Source organism: Penicillium expansum (assembly GCF_000769745.1).
Source record: "Penicillium expansum strain MD-8 chromosome Unknown contig265, whole genome shotgun sequence".
Lineage (NCBI taxonomy): Eukaryota > Fungi > Ascomycota > Eurotiomycetes > Eurotiales > Aspergillaceae > Penicillium > Penicillium expansum.
The window spans coordinates 25,508-36,370 of record NW_015971311.1 but is presented as its reverse complement, the minus strand read 5'-3'; the positions used below and the strand labels follow the sequence as shown (position 1 = coordinate 36,370).

The 10,863-nt window shown below is 50.1% G+C and overlaps 5 protein-coding genes across 5 annotated transcripts; 1 reads left to right on the top strand and 4 right to left on the bottom strand.

Annotated features, from left to right (window-relative positions):
* Positions 1 to 299: 299 nt before the first annotated feature.
* On the top strand, positions 300 to 590 carry PEX2_076550 (uncharacterized protein; the record flags this gene model as incomplete). Its single annotated transcript, XM_016744925.1, has 1 exon — positions 300 to 590. One exon carries the CDS (start codon positions 300 to 302, stop codon positions 588 to 590), a length of 291 nt encoding a protein of 96 aa, XP_016598587.1.
* Positions 591 to 633: 43 nt separating this feature from the next.
* Positions 634 to 1,862, bottom strand: PEX2_076540 (Ribosomal protein L10e/L16; the record flags this gene model as incomplete). The annotated part of the gene is made up of 2 exons (XM_016744924.1): positions 634 to 1,636; positions 1,732 to 1,862. The coding sequence occupies 2 exons, from the start codon at positions 1,860 to 1,862 to the stop codon at positions 634 to 636; spliced, it is 1,134 nt and encodes a 377-aa protein (XP_016598586.1).
* Positions 1,863 to 2,530: 668 nt separating this feature from the next.
* PEX2_076530 (60S ribosomal protein uL16) lies at positions 2,531 to 3,333 on the bottom strand (the record flags this gene model as incomplete). Its single annotated transcript, XM_016744923.1, has 3 exons — positions 2,531 to 2,984; positions 3,051 to 3,226; positions 3,289 to 3,333. The coding sequence occupies 3 exons, from the start codon at positions 3,331 to 3,333 to the stop codon at positions 2,531 to 2,533; spliced, it is 675 nt and encodes a 224-aa protein (XP_016598585.1).
* Positions 3,334 to 4,223: 890 nt separating this feature from the next.
* PEX2_076520 (glycoside hydrolase family 55 protein) lies at positions 4,224 to 7,179 on the bottom strand (the record flags this gene model as incomplete). The annotated part of the gene is made up of 2 exons (XM_016744922.1): positions 4,224 to 6,868; positions 6,924 to 7,179. 2 exons carry the CDS (start codon positions 7,177 to 7,179, stop codon positions 4,224 to 4,226), a joined length of 2,901 nt encoding a protein of 966 aa, XP_016598584.1.
* A 1,726-nt stretch (positions 7,180 to 8,905) lies between these two features.
* Positions 8,906 to 10,436, bottom strand: PEX2_076510 (aminotransferase-like domain-containing protein; the record flags this gene model as incomplete). Its single annotated transcript, XM_016744921.1, has 2 exons — positions 8,906 to 9,362; positions 9,448 to 10,436. The coding sequence occupies 2 exons, from the start codon at positions 10,434 to 10,436 to the stop codon at positions 8,906 to 8,908; spliced, it is 1,446 nt and encodes a 481-aa protein (XP_016598583.1).
* Positions 10,437 to 10,863: the final 427 nt, after the last annotated feature.

The following is a 10,863-nucleotide window of genomic DNA, read 5'->3' as shown; positions in this document are numbered from 1 at the left end:
CCCCCCTCCCCTTCCCTTGCCCAACCCAGCTGCACGGGTCCTGTGTGCAGCACCTGAACAAGACTTGCACCTTTACGTGGTGTTCAGGATGAGTAGCCTTTATGGTGAAACCAAGTAAGTCCTCATTATCTAGAACTACAATAGAAACATTTAAACATTTCCATCCAACTTTCAATGATCTTGTAAGGTAGAGACTAGTGTAGTGTACAGTCGACTCCCACAGTTGCTGGTTTCCCTTGGTTTGTGTCGAATAGTCCATCTGTAATCTCACCTTAGCCCTGGCAACCAGCATCACCGCGATGCACCCCGACTGCAACACTACCCCAGGCATCAACACCTCCACATGCTTGTCTGACTGGGAGCCGTGCTGTTATGGCCAGATCAACTCTCCTGCAAAGCTACACTCGCCACACCCGGAGCGCTCGATCGCCGATGAGGTTGATTGTTGGGACATCTTCAACAAGTGTCATTCTACTTCTGGTACCAATATCTCTACCTGCATCTCCGACAAGGCTGCTCATGATGAAGGCGAGAACGAGCAGGGCGATGATTTGATCTATACTGTATTCATGGATGGTACATCACTCTGATCTGACATTTATAAGCTAACCTCGCCCTCTTTGTACAGATATATCACGCATGAACATTCGATCCCAGTGACGGCACCTGCGTACACACCACAGTCAATACACGCTGCAGCTCGCCCAACTGCCGTTGTAAACGGGTATTCGACTGTCCACACAGATCCTTTTCACCCCGTATACTCCCCGCAGCCTGTACTCGACGGTCGAGAGCTTGGAACATCTGAGACAGAGTCTGAACCTCGCAAAGCAGGAGTTGGGCTTTCATCTTTTTCTCCGTTGCGCGAGAGAAACTGAAAGCGCCAGTAGTCAATGGAATGGTCAACGGGACAGTATATATCGGTTTTTCCATCCTTCCACGCGGTGACGAGAGCCCTGTAGGGTGCTTATCACCAGAATGACTGGTGTTCGAATGGTGCGGTCGCGAGCTCACGTCTTCACGACTATCTGGCAACGGAGTGGATGACGGGACCAGTTCTCCAATTTCAGATTGGTAAAGCGCTTCATACCAGGTCAGGATTTTCAAAAGAATCGAGCCAATAACGAGGAGCAAGGAATGATCCTGTGCGCAAGATTTTCCAGTGCAATTCAATACTCGAGAAACCGTCTCTGTGGCCGATCGAGTCGTGCAAAACACAATATCATTTGCGGGGGATTCCTCCTCCGGCGTCGACGGTTTTAACATGTCGCGAAATTGATTATCGTTGATCGCATGTCGGTTCACACAGTCGGATTGAACGAATTGATACAGCGAGGAGAGCGTCCGACATGCTACCGCAATACAAGGTTCATGGTGATCATCCGGGTCATTTCGCATTTCGTCTCTTTCATGCCCACTTTCGTGCTCCTCATTCATCTCTCCCGACTCTGGAAAGGAAGCGGGATTCTCGCCATTGGTCACCATGGAATCAGACCCGACCATGTTCGGCCATCCAAATTCTGGCGTTGGCAAATGCGGGATTCCCGCATCAGGAGTCAAGGTTGGAGTCAAACTGGGCGTCAAGATATTTCCTGTTCTTCTTTCCCATTCGGTCGGGTTTGAAGCCCGGTACCAACTACAACTGTAGTTATAGTTTGGTTGATGATGATTCTGGCCTGGAGCCCAGGATTCTGAAACTGGAACTGGAGGAGCCGGTGGAGATGGAGATACCGGGACTCGAGAAGACGCAGGATGAACACCCGGATTGGGGAGGGCAGTCTTCTTGGAAGGTGGTTTACCCTTTCGTCGCGATCGTCCATACACGCATTTGAGGCCATTTCGAAGACAGCGGGAACAACCATGTTGCTCTTTTGTGCAGCGCACTTTTGATGCTGCGCAGGAATCACATGAAGTTCGAAATTGAATTCGGTGGGGTTTGCTGGTTTTCTGACTTTGGTGATGCGTCTGCATCTGCATCTGCATCTCTTGGGGGGTGAACATTATACTTGGTAACTTTATAGAAGTGAAGATCGTTTTCCATGAAGCTCCGGTTTTTTAGGTTTTTTCGGGGCCTTTTTTGGGGCCCTTCAAAAGATTGCAGCCCCCAGACATACCCTTGTCATGAATCAGCCACAGCTGGCGTTGATTCGATTCAATGAAATCCTCAAGATACAAAGCTGACGAATAACATTCAAGTATATGAATTGCTAGCCACCAAGGATCTTAGTGCTTATTAGTTGAGTCACGGTAGTTTTGGCCCCATTTCCCATATTTCCCCTATTTGATCATAATCATGATGTATGCTGTACATACGAAGTATTTCATATTATTCTGTAATTTATAAGGTTATGAGTGGAAAGATATTATAGTATATCCGAGGTACTAGTTACGAATGAAGAATCAGACGATCTAAATTCTTAAAAGCAAGCCTCTGGACCTCATAATATGATCATCAGGATAAAAGTGCTCACAAAATCAGACTAGAAACCAAAGAGATCATATACACAAAGAATAATAAGGATATGAACTCTCAAGCCTCAACTCCAACCTGACTATAAGCCCCAGGGAACATTTTCATATTCCCAACAAGCTCCCCCTTCCTCCGACAAAACTGCACATAAGCCCCATCACTCCTCAACAACCCATCCTCCTTCAAGCGCAGATACTCCTCACGCTGTAAATGCGTAAACCCCCACATCTTACTAACAATAACCTTCTGCCTCCCTGGAAACTTATACATAGATCTCCGTAACGCCTCAACAGCCGTCCCACGATGCCGATCAACAGTCCGAACAGAAATCAAGATCTGGCCCACGTTCACACGAGCGACTTTGCCAGCAGGTTTACCAAATGCGCCGCGCATGCCGGTTTGTAATCTATCGGCGCCTGCGACGCTGAGCATCTTGTTGATACGGATTACGTGGTAGGGGTGTACTCGGATGCGCATGTGGAAGGATTCTTTGCCGGCGACCTTGACGAGGTATCTTTTTGAAGAAGATCGGTTAGCTATACCATATCATAGAGATAAGAATAGGGGAGAGTAGATGTACTTGTTGGCACAGATACGTGCAGCTTCCAGCGCTTCGGAACTTAGTTGTTCATATTCGTTGGAGACAAGGTGTACAGTGCAAGGGAAATCATCCACTGAGGCTTTCTTCCGGCCCAGATCGAAGATGCGAATTTTGGCATCTGGGACGCCGCGATTGAAGCGGGATTTGGGATAGGGCTGGATGTGTGTTTTTTAGTTGGCTTATACTTCTTGTGGAAAGGTGAGGATGTAGTTCTAACCTTGTTCTTGCAGTAACGATAACAACGTGCTGGTCTTCGCGCCATTTTTGAATATCCGGTGAGAGACTGAGAGAAATTGTAGCTGACTAGATGCTGAGAATAGGAGCTCGTCGCCAGCTATTTATGTATCTTAAGGATATTCAAGTAGCACCGACTCGGGGATTTACCTACATGTCTACATATCTACAACATAGTTAGATATCAGACCCACATGGCTTCGGGTTCCGAAGGCGGGACCTTAATCTACCCGGTGTAACGCCGTATAGTATAAGCTTTCCCTAGCAGGATTTGTAATATGGGAAACATAACCTTGCAATATTACTGGGCAGTTCGTATACTATTTTTCTGTGTCATTGTGAGTGGTATAATCAGTGACTCATTTCCCTGACTCAATTTTCTCAAAGGGGTATATTCTTGTCCACCTCGCACCTATTGGTTGCGCAAATCTCTTTTCCAGTGGAGATCAAAGTTCCGTGCTTGTTTCTTCTTATCTTTGGAAAAGGAGCCGCAATCTTCCCAAGGTTGTGATTTTCGATCGAACAAGGGCCAGGGAGAGAGATAAACACACTACGAATTTGACAAGTAACAGGAAGGTGCAAGTGTAATGATCGTAAGTTAGATTCCATGGCATTCTATATCATCATATCGATCACAGAAAGGAAGAAAAAGTCTATTAAAGAAACCGAATCCGATGGTATCGAGCAAAAGACCTCAAAGTGCGAATCCTACACTGCCACAATCTATAAAAAAAACAAGTGTCTAGGGCGAAGACAAGGGCAGGAGTATGGGGAATAAAGGGAGATTGAATCTCATACAATGGTGGGGAGCGTACAAAAGATAAAAAGTGATATTGTTTACAACAATGGACGAGAACAAAAATGAGAATAAGAATGAAAAGGGTTCCAGAGGAAACCGGAGGAAAAGAGGAGAAGAATCTAAGCAGACTGTTCAAAGAGAGCGATGGTAGAGCAGTAGTTACTCTTGTTGGGCTTCTGAGGGACCAGAGACTTGCCACTGGACGAGGTAACCATGTTTACAGCAGCCTTGGTGCTGAGACCATACAGCTTGACATCGGAACAGTCAACCTCGACCATGTTCTCTTGGCAGTCCTCAGAGTTAAGACAAGACTGAGCGTAGTTCTCGAAGAAACTGTAGAGACCAGCACCGTAGACGAAGACGTCCGAGGAGCTGAGGACACGCAGACCCCAGGACTTGCGGCAGGAGTTTGTCGTGCAGTTTGCAAAGTCAGGGTCGTTCCAGGAGTTTTGTGGGGTGAAGGGGGTCAGCGAGGTCGGGTTGGACTGGTAGTACGGAGTCTCCGACTGGATGAGGCCCATGAAGACATTCTTGGCGCTTGAGACCTGGTAGTTGTACAGCTGGTGGTGCTCCGACGAGGTACCCCACAGCCAAACGGGGTTTTGGGACTCGATGAGCACACCGCGACCGGTATACACATTGATCTGGTTGTGATCCTTGAGGTCGAGCTCGTGATCAGCAGTCCAGAACCAGGTGTTCTCGAGGTACGCGCTGCCCGTCTTGGTGATGTGCAGGAGCATAAAGGCGGCCATGCACTCCTTATTGGGTGTGGTCTTCTCCTTGGGGGTCTTAGGGCAGGTGTCACTCTGCAGCTCGGTACCAGCGGCACCGCCAATGCGGAAGTGGACATCCCACATACCAGCAGAGCCTTGAGAAGAGCCAGCAACGTTCCACTCCATGAGGATAGCACCAGGGGCGGGGCCCTTGGTGGTGATGATGAGGTCGCTCATCTCGACAGAGCCAGTGTCACCCTTCTGGCCGACCTGGAAGACAGGGACGGGGTTCTCTTGATCGGCGAACTTATCGCCGTGTGCCATGAGCATGGGCCAGATCTCACCAGTGATCTTGATGTCCTTGGGAACCTTGATGGTGGAGGTGATGACATAGGCACCGTGATCAAAGTAGATGACCTGACCATCCTTGTAGCTGTCAAAGATCTTCTGAATGGCCGCAGTGTCGTCAGTAGTTCCGTCACCCTTAGCGCCAGCGGACTTGACGCTAACGAAAGAGGAGGCTGCGACATCCTCATACAAAGGCTTCGAGCGTTCAAAGATAGCGCCACCCTTGAGCAGGCTAGCGGGCTTGGAAGCGGTCTTCAGAGTGCTCTGGGTGCGGGCAGAGGAAACAGCGGCCGCGGCACCGCAAGTGGCCGTGCTGCTATCACTGCCGGACTGGGAGGCCTGGCTGACTTGAGAGCTACTGCTAGTGGTTTTCGCTGGTGTAGCAGCGGATGTGACAGGCACAGAAGGTTGGTTGGCAGAGGCGACACTGGAAGGCGAAGAACCAACAGACACCACGGAGGTGACAGGGGCCGCAGTGGAAGGAGCAGCTACGGGAGTAGGCTCGGGAACTTCAGAGGCCTGAGAAGAGGCTACGCCGAGAAGAGAAAGAACACTATTCAGCGCGGGGATCGAAGAAGGCTTAGCAGTGCGTTCACCATCGCTGCTGGTACCAGCACCTGGAGCAGGCGAAGGAGCGGGAGGGGATCCAAGTGATGCAGTCTTCGCAGGGGCAGGAACATCGCTGCCAGCAAGGCTAGCGCTAGGAAGGCCCTGTGAGGCGCCACAGGCAAGGACAGTCTCGGTAACGGTCTGAACAACGGTGACCAGCTCAGTCTCAACCTCGCTAGCGCGCTTGTTGATAGTCTGAGACGGGGTGTAGGTGTTACCCTGAACCCAATTGTCGACGACAGAGCCACCTGCAAGGATGGTGTTGCCATTGACACCAGCCACAGCAACCTTGGAGCCAGAGAAGTCCACGTTGTCCAGAATCAGGTCACCACCGCCAACGGGGATACTCTTCTGGGTCCAGGCGGTGACGATACCAGTGGGGGTGTTGGTGAGCTTGCTGTCCAGCAGCAAGACGGAGCCAACAGTCTGGTTGGAAGGCGAGGTAGACATATTCAGGCCAACCTCACAGTTGTTGATTATAACCGACTTGAAAGTCCAGGCCCAGTTCCAGTTCATGAAGATGGCAGTCTGGACGTCGTTGAAGGTCAAGTTACGGGTAGTGAACTGTTGGTTACCGAGGAACATGCCGTAGTTACCGCCGTTGAAAGTCAAGTCGGACATGAAACCACCGGATCCATTGTCCATGAAGATACCTTGTTGCTTGTTGGCGTCACCACCACCCTTGACCATCTCGAAGCGAATGTTCTGCAAGCTGGTAGCCTGACCAACCTGCCAGTGGATACCGGCACCGGAGGAAGCGGGCATACTGGTCAGATCGATAACCAAGTTGCGAATGGCGCGGAAGAAGTTGTTCTGGTTGGTGAACCAGTTGTCGCCGTTGTCCTCGTAGGGATCGGAATCAATCACAGCCATACCGGCGAACTTGGCGGAGGCCTTAATGATGGGCAGTTCGACGGCATCACCGACGATCTGGGTGTAGTAGTACTGGACGATGGGCTTGGAGACAACATAGGTACCAGGCGGGAAGTAGACGATAGCAGGGGTGGTGGTAGATGAATCACAGCCCTTGCCACAACGACCACCAGAAGAAATAGCCTTGTTGATAGCCACAGTGTCGTCAGTAGAGCCATCACCTATGATATAGTCAGCATGTTGCCCGAGGGTATAGAGTTTGGATGAATGACTGACCCTTGGCACCATAGTCCTTTACATTTCGGAAGATCTTGTAGTCGGTGCTCGTGGCGAAGGGGACAACACCCTGGCGCTCAACATTGGCGACCCAGTAGCTTGAGGCGGCGGATCTCTTTTCAGTAGTCGCCAACACGTTGTTGACCGGAGAGACGGGAACGGCGACTGGCACAGCTGCGACCAAAGAGGCTAGCAAGCCGAGCAGAAGGATGATATGAGCGATAAAGATCGCGATAGAGGTCTGTAAAACGGCCATGTTGAAAATGGATAACGCTGAACCAGCAGCGAAGTAGTAAAAGAAGGATGTCTAGGGAATGAAGATAGTTCAGCAACCAGCGCTGCAGAAATCGAAATAAGAGTCGAGTCCAACGCTTGACCAGCAGCGATATGCAGGAAGAAAGCAAAAGAAGATTTAAAGAGTGAATCTCCTGATGCACAGTTCCTTCCCAAGAAAGAAGCGAAAACAAAGCAATGGTGCTAAGTAAATGAATGAATGAATGAAATGAAAAGAAGAGAATGAATAGAAGAGAAGAAAGGAAATAAGAAATGAGAGAAATAGAGAAATAGAGAAATACAGAAATACAGAAATACAGAAATACAGAAATAGAAATAGGACAATAGAAACGGGATCATAATCATACCTCTTAAGGAATCGAAGCGTTTGCAAACTTCCCCTTTTCAACCAATCACACGCACCAGGGCCCGAAAGTCCACCACACCCCACCAATCACAATCCCAGACCAGGCGACAGCGTTAGAAGCTTGAAACGTGATAGTCTGGAGTTGAAACGCTGAAGATCGTGTTGCAGGTTGAATCGGCTAAATAGCGCCGGGAGGTGTTTCGAATTGCAATTTAGGGGTCGCCTGTAGTGATGGGCAATTTCCTATGTATTCCAATGTATTCCGATTTATTCCAGAGTAGAACGGAACAAACAGCCTTCAAGTGGAAGTAAACATGATCAGAGTATTCAGGGTCTACGCGCTATATAACTAGATCCATAACTCAACCAGGGTATGTCTGGTCATCCATTCCAATCATCTGAGATGCAGGTTATGCTCACAGGGGGGAACAGGACGAGCATTGCAAGCTATCGCGTATCACTATGCCCTTGACCCGGGTGGATCCCTGTATGATATTTTTGAATGCAGTAATTAAATAGTCCTGATGATAGTCGATTCCCCAAGGCATTGTGTTTGGAAATGACCGCGGTTCCATTCCGTTTGCTTCAAAATGCATGTCTGTGTCTATGTTATATGTCTAAATCTGTGTAATATGTACACATGTAACACAAACGAGACTCGACGCCTCGAGTCAGAGGTGGATATCCCCCGCGTGTTGTCAGGGGGCGTTCATGAGGTATGGATGAACATTCCGGGGATGGTTGAAGGATTCCCAATGACGGGGGAAAAAGCAAAAGGTCATAACATGACCAGGCCACGACATCTGGAATTCCCAAAGGTCAACTTAAGGGTTGGCGTTTGGTAATCGTAAGAAGAAAGAGGGGGGGAAATTATCAAGGCCAAGCTTTGCTTCCCCCCCTGAACCAGGATCAAAGACCCGCTCGGGATTAGCTTGCCTTCAAACTGTCTCGGATCTTATTCTTTGCCCCCCTGTTTTTGCCAGAATTACATACAACATACAACATACGGAGTACGGAGTACGGAGTACTCATTCAAGGTTTGAAGGTGTGCCTTTGACTGGGCATTCCAAAAATAGGTGACCCTGAACCCGGGGCCAACTCAGTTTTGCATAGTGCCCAATGCCCAATGCAAAGGCTCAATATATATAATGTACGGAGTACGGAGTGCACTACATCCAACTCAAGAGGCTTGTATGAGCTGGCAAGGCTACGTCGTAAAATTATCTATGTACTCAAATTTTATCCGCCACGCGTCCCCAGTGGACACGGTACGGACCGTGCTCTGGTCCAGCTGGCGTGGCTCTGGAGTGGCGTGGATCCAAATCTAGCGCCACACCAATACCTAAACCTGGGTACCAGTCATACGCTTGATAACACGCGCTAGCCTACGCATCCCCTCGGTCAAATGTCGTGGCTCTTCCCACGCAAAGCAGAGGCGCAGATGATCCGCAAACTCCTCATCATTCACCTGTGGGTCTCCGGGGACCTGGAACACATGACCAGGTGACAAACGCAATTTTTCTTCGCTCTGCGCAAGCTGAACTACGTCGGCAGCGATCAACGGCGCCGGTAGACCAATCCACATAAAGTAGCCTCCGGCGGCGGCACCCGGTGCTGGGACGGTCACACCCAGTGGGACGAGATGCTCGTGGATTGCTGATAGCAAAGTGTGATAGCGCTCGGCATATTTCGGTTGGAGGACCTCACGGATGTGATTTTGTACGATGCCTGTGGGGAACATCTGGTCAATGATAGCGGCGCATAGATGGGAAGGAGCGCCGCCCGACCGGGAAGAGCCTCTGCAAGCGATATCGGGTCAGTTTGTGAATCCGAATCCGATAAGAAGGGTAGTCAGTTCAAGTCATCCCAAGCGGTGCCCCGTACGTTTGTGATAATCCATAGGCAACTTTTTCCGACGCTTCGGCCCAGCCGGTGCGGGCCCCAGGTCCGATCAGCTTGCTGAAACTGCCGTTGCTAAGTGCGTGTCCCCATTCGTCCTGTGGACCACCGTCTAAGTAACGGTCCACGTCGACAATGCGGGGAACACACGCGCGGTTACCGAAGTTGTCCTCTCCCTCCGGCTTGGCCGACCACAGAAGGAAATCGTACACGTCGTCCGTAACGATCAGCGCATCGTATTGGCGGGCCAGGCGAACAAGCGCCTCACGTCTACGCAGCGACATAATCTTCCCGGAGGGATTCGCAAAAGTCGGCACCGCGTAGATAACATGCTTGTAGATTTTGCGCCAGGGCCTGGGCGATTTCATTTTCTGCAGGGAAAGAGGGGCAGGGTCAGTCCGGGACTCAATAAAACGATGACACAGTGGCATGGCACGGTGACTCCTAGTGATGCCAACGTATTCATGGATCCAGTGTTGTCTTACCGGCTCGGTATTCCCATCGCGTAAGGCAATCTCTTCCGCAGCGCGCAAACCGCTCTCCAGAACAGTAATATTGACGCCCTCGTCATCTTCGGGGATCCCGCGTAGACGCCCGGCGAAGCCGGCATCTTCCATTATGCGCGCAGCCAGGTGATACGTCGGTGCGACCATCCACACATTGCGCGTGTAGACCGGGTCTGTGAAGGTTTGCAACACACATGCTAAGTTCTGGCTAGCCCCGCCGGTGATGCAGATGCGCTGCGTTGAAACAGCCTCGCGAGGCTGGTAGAAATCGCTCAGCCATGCGGCTATGTGTGTGCGCAGTGGCTCGTATCCTTCATCGGGGCCATAGAGGAGGGCTGGGTTTCCGATTGAGGGGTTGGATAACACGGTCGTGGCGGAGTGGCGGAGATCGGGGGCGGGGAGGAGCGCGGGGTTGGGCCACCCGGTTAAGAGGTCGATGGGCTGGTCGGGGGAAACGGTGAGCGTCATGATAGAATATTATGTGCGCATATATAATTTGTATATGTTCAAACCTGGAATTAATGCTTGGGTAAGAGCTTGGGCTTCCACGGGTTAGAGTTAGAATGTGGCGAGGTGGGCACCGCTGCATCCGAGATCGGGAATTGAATGGTTCCAGGGGGGTTAAACAAGTACAGGAACAGGAACACCAGAATTGGTTTGGTTTATATTGAGAGATCTATATACAGACATTGGAATTCCACCCGAGTATATTTTAGGTATATTTTTAAGTGCTCTGCAATATATTTCAAGTTTACATTTACAACGTACCCTGTCATCTCGATATATATATAGACAGCATCGAGGCACGTCATAAAAAGGTGTCTTGGCAATACCAGGCTAGTATTATTAGTATGCACTTGTATCAATCAGTTCGCACACCTGGGGTATGTCGGAT